Below are 14,696 nucleotides of genomic sequence, written 5' to 3'. Positions count from 1 at the left end.
TTACCGATGTAGTAGAAATGGAACATTTTGTGTATTGATTTGGTATCCTGCAACTTTACAGATTTTTTTTTTCTTCCAGTTTTAGGAAATAAGATTCCACTGGAATATTTTCAATGGAATAATATTTCATTGCGTGTACATAACACATTTTGTTTATCTGTTCATCATTGATGGACACTTGGGTTGTTCTACCTTTTGGCTGTTGTGAGTAATGCTGCTGTGAGCATGCGTGTACAGATACCTGGTAGAGGCTTTGCTTTCAATTCGTTTGGGTGTATATACCCAGAAGCGGTTTGCCATGCAGTGTTCCACAGTGGCTGCACCATTTCACATTCCCATCAGCAGTGCACAAGGGTTTCAGTTTTTCCATCCTTGCCAACACTTATTTCCTATTTTTTTAATAATAGCCATCCTAATGGATATGAGTAGATCGGAGGTTTTTACAAGGTGCTCTATGGACTTTAGGGGTTCCATGAATTTCCTTGATGGTTCCGGAACTTCCCTTCCCTGACCTCTGTTTTCTGTATTGCTCTTCTCTTTGAATGTCTATGAAGAAAAATTTTATGGCTAAGAAAGTTTGAAAAGCCACTGCACTGAATGGTCCCTTCCTGCTTGCAAAGTTGATGGTTTTGATTACTTTAACTAATAAACATGAACAATAAATGCTTTTACTCATCTCTGACATTACAGTGGTTGACAAACAAAGGTGCCTCACTTTCCCTAGTGTGGTACAGAACAAACCTGTGTTGGAGGGAGTGAGCTTATGGGTCTGTGGCTAATCCTTGACCTGTTCAGACAGGTGCCCTCAGAGAGGGACACAGACACAGGGTCTGAATGCCTCTGCCCTCACCCACAGTCCCTTTAGACAAAGGTCTATGACACATTCACACCCTGAAGGAAACCAAGCATGAATCCACTTTGAAGCCCCAGGAGCCGTCACACTGCACAGTCCTTGCCCTCCAGTTTCCCCTCTGCCTGGCATTCAGCCAACTGATCACCAGAAGAACCGAGACACTTGTAAGGATTTTTTTCCACTTGGTAATTGACTAAAGACTTTGGTTATTAACTTTTGTCTTTCTGTTCTTTTCAAGCTAATGTGATTTCTCATAAATCTAAAATGACTGGAAAGTTGTATAAAATTTGTTACCATTCCTAACAAAACCTGTCATGATTCCTTGAGAACTTGTTTCTAAAATGATTTACGCGTTTAGGTTTTTAAAAAATAGGTGTATTATCCATATATTCTTTTCATGGATATTCTCAAGCGTCTCCCATGTGCTGGACATTGGGCTAGACGACAGATCAAATGGGATTGCCCCTCCTGAGGAGCTCATCGTAATAAAGGCACAGACTGCCTGCCTGTCAGATGGAAGTTTTGCTGGTTTAAATAGCTTAAGATAAGACTCTAAGCACTTAAGATGTAAGTACATATAGGGTGTATCTTTTTATAGTAAGGAAAAGGATATTTAAGAAGTATATGTAAAAAAGACATGTATATATTGTACTACATATATGTATATGACATTTATATTTTCTGGAAATTCTGGTGGGCTACAGAGAGAGGTGGGCCAGAACCACAGTACATTGGGATTTGTGGTAGCAGCAACTCCAGATTCTGAAGAAGTGGATGATGTAACAGCTGTTTTGGAAAAGTTTCCAGGTATTATCTTGAGTTCATCCTCAAAATTTGATATTAGTCAACCATTCCATCTTTCCTCTTTACTGCTAGAATTTTTCCATACTGGTTGGTTAATGACCTTTTCGCTGAGGTTGTGGGTTTTTACAATGTGAGATAGTGACGGAGTAGTGGTTATACTCACACCCTGGGGATCAGGCCACCATTACTACATAACTGAGTGGCCCTTGGTGGCTCACACCAGCTCCCGTGCCTTGTTTATTTTCTTTCAGCATTTTAAGTGCGGTGTGAAAGACCTGCTGTATCTGTAAATTAGTAGAGGCACAAGAGGAAGTGAACACTGTTGCACTAAAGCAGAGATAGCCTGTGTTGGATTATGAGAGGCAGCACCGAGGGACAAGGAGCCTCCTGGTGGTGGGAACCACTTAGGCAGGGCGAGGAGCCGTGGACTAGCAGAGGAGAGAAGTGTGGGGTGTCTGGAGAAGAGCGCGGGCTCAGGTTCCTACTTGCCAAAGCATTTGGTATTTAGCAGTTATTTATTGGACAGCCGTGGTGTGAAAGGCGTGTGATAAGTCCTGGGGGACACAAAGACCAAATAATTCCTGCCATTACAGGATTTTAAATCTAAGAGCAGAGAGCGTTAGAAAAAGATCTAAATGGCACAGTTTACTTTGGTGTAAAGTAGCATAATAACAGCAGTAAAAATCTAGCTTTGAGGTTTTAGAAAGAGGAAAGAGTACATTCATTTCAAGAGGAAAAAAATCTGCATTGGGGAGTGTAGCATTTGAAATGGGCCTTGAATAATGGGTAGACTTTCTTTGACAGTAAGGGTGAGGTTGAAAGAAAAGTGTTGTTCAGCCAGATTTGACCCTCAGACAAGTGGCACCATTTACGAAGGTCAAGAAGAATGGGTTCCAGAGTCAAGATGATGACTGTAGCTTAGGACAGAATATGTTGGTTTCAGGCACAGCTGGAATTTGACGATAATTGAGATTCCAGAAGGAAAGTATGTAGAGACAAAAGAATATTGAAAGCAGAACTTTGAAGGATACCTTTGTTTAGAGGCTGAAAAGATTAAGAGAAGTCAGTTATTATGGCTCAAACAAATAGATAAATAGACATGAAGCCCTGGTTGACAGTGTGCAGGCTGTACAGGACGGAGCCAAAGAACAGGCCTTGATGTTAGCAATCAGAAGACTGTTGGTGAGTTACCTGTGATTAGTTTCCTCTAGCAGTGGTGGTGGAGGAACTGTGTCACTAGGGTTTATGAATTGGCAAGGCTCAGGAGAAAGCGGAAGTGCCTAATATAGTGACTACGAGAGCATCAGCTGACAGGCATTGTGCACCTTCTGTGTGCCTGGCACCGGTCTAAGCACTTTGATCCATTAGTCCTCACAACACACCTCTGAGATGGGTGCTGTTATTAACCCTTGTTACAGGTCAGGAAACCATAGGTAGAGAGGGTGCATCACTTGCCCAGAGTCATGTAGTAAGTGGTTAAGCTGGTCTAAACCTAGGAAGTCCAGGTCTGGAACTCCTGCTCCGCATGCTACTGTGCCACCCAGGAATTGAAGGACTTTGGTGGGAAAGGGACAGCCAGCATCAGGTGGCTAAGAATATTTGTGCCCCCCCACACTTCTTACTTTTTAATTTTTATATATTTTATTGATTACACTGTTACAATTGTCCCTTTTTTTCCTCCCCTTTATCCCCCTCCACCTTGCACCCCCCCTTCCACCATAATTTCCCCACCTTAGTTCATGTCCATGGGTTGTACATATAAGTTCTTTGGCTTCTCCATTTCATATACTATTCTTAACCTCCCCCTGTCTATCCTTGTACCTACCATCTATGCTTCTTATTCCCTGTGCCTTTTCCCCCATTCTCCTCCCTCCCTGATTTCCCCTCTCCACTGATAACCCTCCATGTGATCTCTATTTTTGTGAATCTGTTCCTGTTTTAGCTGTTTGCTTTGTTACTTTTTGTGTTTTTACGTTCAGTTGTTGATAGTTGTGAGTTTGTTGTCATTTTACTGTTCATATTTTTTATCTCCTTTTTCTTAGGTAAGTCCCTTTAATATTTCATAGAATGAGGGGTTGGTGATGATGAACTCCTTTAACTGATGATGACCTCCTTTAACTTGACCTTATCTGGGAAGCACTTTATCTGCTGCTCCATTCTAAGTGATAGCTTTGCTGGATAGAGTAATCTTAGATATAGGTCCTTGCCTTTCATGACTTCGAATACTTCTTTCCAACCCCTTCTTGCCTACAAGAATTCTTCTGAGAAATCATCTGCTAGTCTTATGGGAACTCCTTTGTAGGTAACTGTCTCCTTTTCTTTGCTGCTTTTAAGGTTCTCTCCTTATCTTTAATCTTGGGAAATGTAATTATGATGTGCCTTGGTGTGTGCTTCCTTGGTTCCAACTTCTTTGGGACTCTCCGAGCTTCCTGGATTTCCTGGATGTCTGTTTCCTTTGCCAAATTGGGGAAGTTCTCCTTTATTATGTTTTCAAGTAAGTTTTCAATTTGTTGCTCTTTCTCTTCTCCTTCTGGCACCCCTATGATTCAAATGATGGAACATTTAAAGTAGTCCCGGAGGTTCCTCAGCCTCTTCTCATCTTTTTGAATTCTTGTTTCTTCATTCTGTTCTGGTTGAATGTTTATTTCTTCCTTCTGCTGCAAACCATTGATTTGAGTCCCAGTTTCTCCCCGTCGCTGTTAGTTCCCTGTACATTTTCCTTTATTTCACTTTTCATACCCTTCATTTTTCCTGTATTTTGCGACCACACTCAACCAATTCTGTGAGCTTCCCAATTACCAGTGTTTCGGACTCTGTATCTGATAGGTTGAGTCTCTGTTGCTTAGTTGTATTTTTTCTGGACCTTTGATCTGTTCTTTCATTTGGGCTATTTGTTTTTTTTTGTCACAGCATGCCTGTTATGTAGTAAGGGGCACAGCCTTAGGTGTTCACCAGGGCCAGGTAACCCACCTTGCTGTGTTGTGGTGCTGTATGTGGGGGAGGGTCTGAGAGGGAACAGTGCCACTTGCTCAGCACTCTGCTGGCTTTCAGTCACATTCCCCATTACCCATAATCAAATTGGGCCCTTCTGGTGCCAATTCCTGGGTGGGTGGTCTGGTGTGTGTTCTAGGACCATGGGTCTCTCCAGTGAACTCTGCTGTGAGGCTGGGAGTTTCTCTCACTGCTGCCTCAACCTTCTCAAGTGTTTTCAGAGGTTTTGAGGCTTTATTTCCTCACACTGGGACCCTGGGTTGGGGGGTCTGCCTTGTTCCCCAGTTGTTCGGCCCTCAAATGTGGGACCACCTGGTCCACCAGCCACCACCTCGCCAGTTCCGCCAGCTGCCACCTTGGCATTCATGCTCTCTGTCCTGGCTGCCTGTCTCTGCCCCCCCCACACCAGTCTGGATGAATGTTTCTTCTTTAATTGCTAGGTTGTCTAACTTTCATACAGTTCAATTTTCTGTCAGTTCTGGTTGTTTTTTATTTTAATTTATTGTGTATTTATTTTTATTTTAGTTATTGTTCAAGTACAGTTTTCTGCCTTTTTCCCTCATCCCAGCCCACCCCCACCCTCCAGCCCTCCCCAACTCCCTCCCATTTCCACCCCCTCCTTGTTATTGTCCATGTGCCATTTATACTTGTTCTTGCAAACTCTTCCCCTGAAATTCCCTCTCCTCTCCCCTCTGGTCACTGTCAGCCTGTTCTCTATTTCAGTGTCTTTGGTTGTATTTCACCTGTTTGTTTTTTTTGTTGATTAGGTTCTTGTTAAAGATGAGATCACGTGGTATTTGTCTTTTTATCGCCTGGCTTATTTCACTTAGTATAATGCTTTCCAGTTCCATCCATGTTGTTGCAAAGGGTAGAAACTCCTTCTTTCTTTCTGTTGCATAGAATTCCATTGTGTAAATGTGCCATAGTGTTTTGATCAGTTCGTTTACAGATGGGCACCTAGGTTGCTTCCAGCACTTGGCTTTTGTAAATTGTGCTGCTGTTAACATTGGGGTGCATAGGTTCTTTTGGATTGGTGTTTCAGGGTTCTGAGGGTATAATCCTAGAAGTGGAATTGGTGGGTCAGAAGGCAGATCCATTTTTAGTTTTCTGAGAAAATTCCATACTGTTTTCCATAGTGATTGTACCTGTCTGCAATCCCACCAACAATGGATTAGGGCCCCCTTTTCTCCACAACTTCTCCAACACTTGTTTATTGCTTTGTTTATGATAGCCATTCTCACTGGTGTCAAGTGGTATCTCATTGTGGTTTTAATTTGCATCTCTCTGATAGCTAGAGATATTGAGCATCTTTTCATGTGTCTCTGGATCCTCTGTATGTCCTCCTTGGAGAAGTGTCTGTTCAAGTCCTTTGCCCATTTTTTAATTGGGTTGCTTGTCTTCTTTGAGTGAAGTCGTGTGAGTTCTTTGTATATTTTGGAGATTAAACCCTTGTCTGAGGTATCATTGGCAAATATGTTTTCCCATACAGTTGGTTCTCTTTTTATTTTAATACTGTTTTCTTTAGCCATGCAGAAGCTTTTTATTTTGATGAGATCCCATTTGTTTATTCTTTCCTTTATGTCCCTTGCTCTAGGGGACAAATCAGTAAAAATGTTGCTGTGTGAAACATCTGAGATTTTCCTGCCTGTGTTCTCCTCTAGGAATTTAATGGTGTCACAACTTATATTTAAATCTTTTATCCACCTTGAATTAATTTTGGTGTATGGTGTAAGTTGGTGCTTGAGTTTCATTTTTTTGCATGTAGCTGTCCAGCTCTCCCAACACCATTTTTCAAAGAGGCTATTTTTAGTCCCATTTTATGTTGCTGCCCCCTTTGTCAAATATTAGTTGACCGTAGAGACTTGGGTTTATTTCTGGGCTCTCTGTTCTGTTCTATTGGACTATGTGCCTGTTTTTGTGCCAGTACCAGGCTGTTTTGATTACAGTGGCCTTGTCATACAGTTTGATATCAGGTATTGAGATCCCTCCTACTTTGTTCTTTTTCAAAATTGGGGCTGCTATTTGGGGTCTTTTATGGTTCCATATAAATTTTTGAAGTGTTCTATGTCTGTGAAATATGCCATTGGTACTTTAATAGGTATTGCATTGAATCTGTAAATTGCTTTGGGTAGTATGGACATTTTGATGATGTTAATTCTTCTGATTCATGAACACAGTATATATTTCCATTTGTTTGTGTCTTCCTTGATTTCTTTCTTCAGTGTTGTGTAGTCTTCTGTGTATAGGTTTTTTACCTCTTTGGTTAGGTTTATTCCTAGGTATTTTATTTTTCTTTTTGCTATATTGAATGGGATTTTTTTCTTGATTCTGCTTCTGCTGTTTCATTGTTGGTATACAAAAATGCCTTTGATTCTGGATATTGACTTTGTATCCCGCTGTTTTGCCAAATTTATTTATTAGGTTGAGCAGTTTTTTGGCGGAGTCTATAGAATTTTCTAAGTACACTATCATGTCATCTGCAAACAATGACAGTTTTGTTTCCTCCTTTCCGAGTTGGATGCTTTTGTTTCCTTTTCTTGTCTGATTGCTGTGGCTAGGACTTCCAATACTATATTTAATAGAAATGGTGAAAGTGGACAACCTTGTCTTCCTTATCTTAGTGGAAAAGATACTAGTTTTTGCCCATTGAGTATAATGTTGACTGTAGGTCTCTCATATGTAGCCTTTATTATGTTGAGGAATGCTCCTTCTGTTCTCACTTTGCTGAGTGTTTTGATCATAAATGGATGCTGTACCTTATCAAATGCTTTTTCTGCATGTGTTAATGTGATCATGTGACTTTTGTCTTTGCTTTTGTTTATGTGATGTATTATGTTTATTGATTTGCGAATGTTAGACCATCCTTGCATCCCTGGGATGAATCCCATTTGGTCACGGTGTGTGATCTTTTTAGTGTATTGCTGGATGCAGTTTGCCAATATTTTGTTAAGGATTTTAGTGTCTATGTTTATCAGCGATGTTATGTTAGCCTGAAGTTTTCTTTGTTTGTTGTGTCTTTATCTGGTTTTGGGATTAGGATGATGCTGGCTTCATACAGAGTTGGGGAGTCTTCCATTTTTTTTTTTTATTTTTGGGCATAGTGTATGAAGGATGGGGTTAGCTCTTCCTTAAATGCTTTGTAGAATTCTCTACAAAGAGAATGGTTGCCCTGTGAAACCATCTTGTCCAGGGCTTTTGTGTGTTTGCAGTGTTTTGATTACTGCTTCAATTTTGTCTGCTGTTATTGGTCTGTTTAGGCTTTCTGCTTCTTCACTGAGTTTTGGAAGGTTATATTTTTCTAGAAATTTGTCCATTTCACCTAGGTTTTCAAATTTCTTGGCATACAGTTCTTTGTAGTAATTTCTTACAATCCTTTGTATTTCTGTCATGTCAGTTGTAATCTCTCCTTTTTCATTTCTGATTGTAATTATTTGTGTCCTCTTCATTTCTTGACGAGCCTACTTAATGGCTTGTTGATTTTGTTTATTTTTTTTTTAAAAAAACCATCTCCTGGATTCATTGATCCTTAGAATTGTGCTTTTAGTCTGTATGTCATTTAATTCTGCTCTGATCTTGGTTATTTCCTCCCTTCTACTTGCTCTGGGCTGTCTTTGTTGTTGTTCCTTGAGTTCTAGTAGGTGTAGGATTAGTTTGTTTGTTTGAAATGTCTCTATCTTCTTTAGGTAAGCCTGTATTGCTATGAACTTCCCTCTCAGGACTGCCTTTGCTGTGTTCCATAAGTTTTGGATTGTTGTGAGTTCATTTTCATTTGTTTCCAGAAACTTTTTGATTTCTTCCCTAATTTCATTCTTGACCCATTTGTTGTTTAATAGCATGCCATTTGATCTCCATGATTTTGGGTGTTTGGGGTATTTTCCTTTGGGGTTGGTTTCCAGTTTTAGTCCCTTGTGGTCAGAGAAAATGCTTGGTATGATTTCAATTTTCTTGAATTTGTTGAGGCTTGTTTTGTGTCCTATCGTGTAGTCTATCTTTGAAAATGTTCCACGTGCATTTGAAAAGAATGTGTATTTAGCTTCTTTGGGATGAAGGGCTCTATATATATCAATTAAGTCCATTTTATCTAGGACATTGTTCAATGCCGCAGTACCTTTGTTGATATTTTGTTTGGAAGATGTGTCCATTTTTGATAGCGGGGTGTTAAAATCCCCTACTATAATTGCTTTGCTGTCAATATCTTTCTTGAAGTCCTCTAAGATTTTATTTTCCTTATATATTTTGATGCTCCTATGTTGGGTGCATATATATTTTCAATGTTAATGTCTTCCTGGTGGCTTCTTTCCTTGAGTATTATGAAGTGACTTTCTGGGTCTCTCTTTATGGCCCTTTTTTTTGAAGTCTATTTTGTCTGATATGAGTATTGCTACCCCAGCTTTTTTTTCTTGTCTGTTTGCTTGGAAAATTTGTTTCCAGCCCCTCACTTTTAGTCTGTGTAGGTCTTTTGTCCTGAGGTGGGTCTCTTGTAGGCAGCAAATGTGTGGGTTCTTATTTGGCCTTCTATCTTAATTGAGAACCTCGTTCGGTAAAGTAGCCTTGGTTGTAGGCCTCTGGTTCTCATTACTTGGAATATTTCTTGCCATTCTCTTCTGTCTTGGAGCATTTTCATTGAGAAGTCAAGTGCAAGTCTTATTTGGGCTCCCTTGTATGTTACTTCCGGTTTTCCCCTTGTTGCCTTTAAGAGTCTCTCTTTGTCTTGGAATTTTGCCATTTTAGTTATGATGTGTCTTGAAGTGGGTCTCTTTGGGTTCCTCTTGATTGGGACTCTCTGTGTTTCCTGGATTTGTGCGACTTTTTCTCTCATCAAAATAGGGAAGTTTTCCATCATTACTTTTTCAAATAGGTTTTCTATCCCTTGCTATTCTCCTCCTTCTGGTATCTCTATTATTCGGATATTATTATGTTTCATATTGTATTTCTCTTAATCCCTCTTCATTCTTTCTGAGCCTCTTCCTTTTCTTGCTCTTTCTGTGTGTTTTTTTCTACCTTATCCTCCAGTTCGCTGACCTGATCTTCTGCTTCATCGATCCTGCTTTTCATTCCTTCCAATGTGTTCTTCAACTCAGAAATTGTATTCTTTATTTCCTCTTGGCTCTTGTTGATAGTTTCTGTTTCCTTTTTCATGTTGATGTAGTTTGCAGTGAGTTCATTGTAACTTCCCTGTAGTTTCTGGTAATTCTCTGTGAGCTCATTGAGCTTCCTAATAATCATTGCTTTGAACTCAATATTTGATAGTTGAGTTGCCTCTATTTCATTTAGCATTCTGTCTGAGGCTTCCTTCTTTCATTTGGGGACTGTTGTGGGTTTTTTTGTTTGATTGTTTTTTTGGTCTTCCCAGTGTTTGTGAGACTCTTTTTGTTTGCCCCAGCTTCTTCTTCTTTTTTTTTTAAATTTAAAGATTTTATTTATTTATATATCTTTAGAGGGGAAGGAGAGAGGGAGAGAAACATCAATGTATGGTTCCCTTTTGTGTGTCCCCTGCTGGTAGTTAGCCTGCAAGGAACCGGCCTGCAACCCAGGCATGTGCCCTGACTAGGAATGGAACCGCCATCGTCTGGTTCACAGGCCCGCGCTCAATCCACTGAGCTACGCCAGCCAGGGCTTGCACCAGCTTCTTATATTGATCTGTTCTGACTCCCTGAGTTTATGGTATGAACTTCTATAGTAGAAGATCTGTGAGATTCAGTGGTGAGGTCTCCTTGATCTCCTGAGCTTGCTGGTCTTGGGCTGTCGTTTATGTTGGCTCTGTATTTGTCTTTGGGTTTGATTGTTGTGTCTTTCTTTAGTAGATCCTTTTCTCCAGCTGGTTAACTGAAGGTCAATCCATCTACCATGTCTTGTATTCTGTTGTACAGGTGTGGACAGGTTGTGTTGAAGCTGATTCTTCTGTGTGTACAGGTTTTGAGGCTTCTCTCTCACTCTTGTTCAGTTGTTTGCTCTTGGTCCTAGATTGAGGTTAGTATGGCTTCCACTCCCTCCTTCACCTTCTTCCGTTGTTTTCTGTTGGTGGTTCCTTTGTTGGTGGGTTTCCTCTTTTAGCAGGTGGACTGGTGTTCATCGCTCCCGTTTTGAAAGTTCTTTGGAGTAGCAAAGTCAAATTTGTCTCACTGTCTCTGTTGTTGGGATGATCCCTGTTCAGGTCTAACTATGGTTGGTCTTTTCTCGACTCCAGGTTTTATTGTCTTACCTGTGGGAAAAGAAGTAGAAAAAAATAAGGAAAGGAAGGGAGAAGAAAAAAAAAGAAGAAAAAAGAGAGAGAAGGAAAGGAAGAAGGAATTCTTAAAAAGAAGGAAGAAATAAAAAGGAAAAGAAGGAAGGAAGGAAAAAGGGATAAAAAAGATAGAAGGAAAGAAAGGAAGAAGGAATTAAAAAATTAAAATAAAAGAAACAGGAAGGAAGAAGGAATAAAAAAAGAAAGGACCGAAAGAAAGAAGGAATTTAAGGGAAAAAAAGCCTTCTGCTGGCTTTAAACGGGTCAGGCCAGTTCTGCTGCTGGTCTTCCTGCCTGTGTCAGGCTGAGGAGGGGTTGTTTGCCCTTTTCTCCCTTCCTGAGCGCATTCTTTGCAGTTGTCCCGCCTCCAGCCCAGTTCTGCAGTGCGCTTCTGCACCCAGCCCTGGCCTTCAGTCCACCAGCTGTGCTGTCCTTGAGGTGTACCAGTTAGGGGCAACTCACACCCCACCTTCTTGCTCTTTGCTGTCCTAGATGCTAGGGACTCTTATCACCCCTTTCGGGTAGTTCAGCCCCTCACTGAGTCAAGACTTTCTGGGGACTGCAGCTCCCCTCTGGGGGGGCTTTTCTCCTAGAGAGCCAGTGGGCCCTGCAGAACTCTGGGTGCAGGGGCCAGGTGGGTGGCGCTCCATCCCTGGTGTCTCGGGTGTGAGCACAGACAGGCAGCTGTGGACCTGGGACTAGGTAGGCCAGGCCTGGAGTTTTTTATATTTAAATTATTTGTTGTCCTTATTTTGGTTGTGTGAGGAGGCACAGTGAATCTACCTTCGCCTCCATCTTGGCCCAAAGTCACATACGGTTGACTCTTGAACAGTGTATGGGTTAGAGGTGCCAATCTGGCACAAAGATCCACATGTAACTTTTGAGTCACCCAAAACTTAAGTACTAACAGCCTGTCAGCCTTACCAATAACATAAACAATCGATTAATACCTATTTTATATGTCCGATGTGTTACATACTCTATTTGTAAGAAATAAGTAAGATAAAGTATTAAGGAAATCATAAGGAAAAGAAAATACATTTGCAGTATTTATTGAAAAAAAATCCACACGTAAGTGGACCTGTGCAGTTCAAACTTGTGTTGTTCAGAGGTCCCCTGCACTTCTCAGTGTCATCTCCAGGCAGATTTGTTCCAGCTGACGTGCCCCTCTCCGACGTGCCCCTCTCCTACGCACCGGGTTCTGCAGAGGCTTCTCAGACCCAAAGCGCACCTCAGTGTCTGGCCTCCTGTGTTATTCATGTTTGTATCAGGCCACATGTGCCTCTACTTAAGGCTTGAACTGACTCACTTTTACACCTGCCTGCAATGTGCCCAGATCCATTTTTAGCCACACCCACTATTCCGTAGCCCTGGCCAAAGCCATGGGCAGACTGTGATGACACAGGGATTGAATGGTCACTGATGGTGGCTAAACTAAGCTGGTTACAAGTAAATTCGTGGCACTAAATGTGCCATCAGGATTCAGCCAGGATGAGTATGGGGAAGGGAGGAGAATTGCCCCCCTAAATTGGACGATTGCAGAAGACCTACTTTCATGGGAGTCTTGTCATTGATAACCCTTGAGGACAAGAGGTTTTTTTTGTGTGTGCCATTTACCTCTTAGTGATTGAAGGGCTGCAGAAGAGAGCTGTGCGGGGGGCTCTGGCTCTGATGAGGGGGTGGCAGGAGGCGCACCCTGTGAACCAGCTGCGAGCACTGGGAACATGGCTAGTGCTGCTGTGGAGCTAAATTTTTAAAAAAATTCAATTACATTTTATTTTCAATGTTATTTTGTATTAGTTTCAGATGTTCAACATAGTGATTAGATAATCAGACTTTACAGAGGAACTACATTTTTTTTAAGATTTTTTTTTTTTTTAGACACAGAGAAAGGGGAGGGAGGGAGGGAGGGAGGGAGGGAGGGAGGCGGAGAGAAACATCAATGTGTGGTTGCCTCTCATGTGGCCCCCACTGGGGACCTGGCCTGCAACCCAGGCTTGTTCCTGACTGGGAATCAAACCAGTGACCTTTTGGTTCTCAGGCCAGTGCTCAATCCACTGAGCCACAGCAGCTGGGGGAGGAACTAAATTCCTTATTTTACTTAATTTCAGTTAATTTGTGTGGCCACGTGTTGCCAGTGGCTTTCATGCTATACTGGGTAGTACCGGAAGTAGATGCAGCATGGCCTTCAGAACTTCGGTTTAGACCACAGGGTTTGGGAATGTGTGGTCATTCGTGTGAAGGGTTCAGAGCAGTGCCTGGTGAGAGCTGTGTTCTTAGCAGAAGCTGTGTGTCTGGTTAATTTTGGCTTATTAAGTTTACTGAGTATGTTGAATAGAACGGTGGTAAAGTTCATGTGGAGTATGAACCTCTGTTTTTCAACTTTTATATTTTCTTTCTTTTCTAAACAAAATTACTCTTTTTTTTGCTTTAGGTTGCTGCAACAACTGGCCACACAGTCGTGTTGGTAGACCAGACAGAGGACATCCTGGCAAAAGCCAAAAAGGGAATTGAAGAGAGCCTTAGGAGAATAGCCAAGAAGAAGTTCGCAGAAAACCCCAAGGTAGTTTCTTGTTATCAGCGTCCCCAAGACCAGTCCTCCAACCGCTTCACGTTCTTGGGAAGGAGAGAGGCTGGACTTTGGCTTACTTTTTTTATTCGTTTATGTAAAACCCATCTCTCCATAACTTTAGACCAATATAACATAGTCACTAAACATACAGGGGACACTGGTTATAAAACAGGAGAAGTAAATAGTCACATTGTTGGGCAGGATTTGAGGCTGAGGAGAGAGTTTCTGTGGGTAGGGAACTCATTTTGTCTGCTGAGAGTGTGGGACTGAATGACACCTATTTTGTTACAGGGATGGATGAGGGAGAAACAGGAGGATGACTTTTGTACTTGCAAGTTAAAAAGGGAATGAAACAATAAAAAGTTTACTTAGGTGGAGATCTTGATTGCTTAGGTAGGGGCTTCCGCCTGCAGTGTATGTGCTGATTGGAAAGGGAGGCCCGGAGTGAGTCCCGTCACCGCCGGCAGCAGAAGAGGTGCAGGAGCCCGAGGAGCTCCCAGAAGTGCGGGACTCTGGTTTATTGACTTTTTCATTGGACCTTCACAAATAATTAGAAATACTGCAGAAGTCACCCCAGTGAATTTTTGTTTGCCCCTGTCAACTTGTGAAAGTTGCTTAAGATCGATTGCCATGCATCTGGAATGGAAACCCTCTCCGGGCAGAGAAGGGTGCGGGTTTTCTTCTGAGGTGTCCGCAGGGATGTGTCCAGTCACCTTAATGAACTTTTTATTGTAAAATATATATATGACAAAATTTGCCATTTTAGTCATTTTAACTCAGTGACTTTAATTGCATTCACACTCGTAGGACTATCACTGCCGCTTCCAGAACCTTCTCATCTTTCCAAACAAAAACTGCGCCCATTAAACAATAGCCCCCTATTCCCTCCTCCCCCAGTCCTTATTCACCTCTCGTTTTTCTGTCTCTCTGACTTTGCCTACTCTAGGGACCTCATATAAGTGAAATTGTACAATATTTGTCCTTTTTTGACAGATTTCTTTCATTTGGTATAGTTCGTCAAGACTCATCCATGAACTTCATTCTTGTGTATGACTGAATAACATTCCGCTGCGTGTGCACACCCCATTTTGCGCATCCATTCATCTGTCAGCGGTACTTGGTTGTTCGTACCTTTTGGCTGTTACGGATAATGCTTCAGTGAACGGACGTGTGCTCTCTGTCCAAGTCCCTCCTCCAGTCCTTTCAGTTGTGCGTCTGCAGGTGGAATTGCTGGGTTCTGTGGAAGTGCT

The 14,696-nt window shown here is 41.7% G+C and overlaps 1 protein-coding gene across 1 annotated transcript in view; it reads left to right on the top strand.

The window, feature by feature from the left end:
* HADH (hydroxyacyl-CoA dehydrogenase) overlaps positions 1–14,696 on the top strand; it is a 49,448-nt gene that overhangs the window by 10,566 nt on the left and 24,186 nt on the right. The window contains exon 2 of the mRNA XM_037031910.1: positions 13,309–13,437. Coding sequence (XP_036887805.1) covers positions 13,309–13,437 — 129 coding nt within the window. The remainder of the gene's footprint in view (positions 1–13,308; positions 13,438–14,696) is intronic.

The sequence above is a fragment of the Sturnira hondurensis genome, unplaced genomic scaffold (assembly GCF_014824575.4).
Source record: "Sturnira hondurensis isolate 20B ecotype Veracruz unplaced genomic scaffold, ASM1482457v3 Scaffold0021214, whole genome shotgun sequence".
Taxonomy (NCBI): Eukaryota; Metazoa; Chordata; class Mammalia; order Chiroptera; family Phyllostomidae; genus Sturnira; species Sturnira hondurensis.
This window is presented reverse-complemented; position numbering and strand designations above follow the sequence as displayed.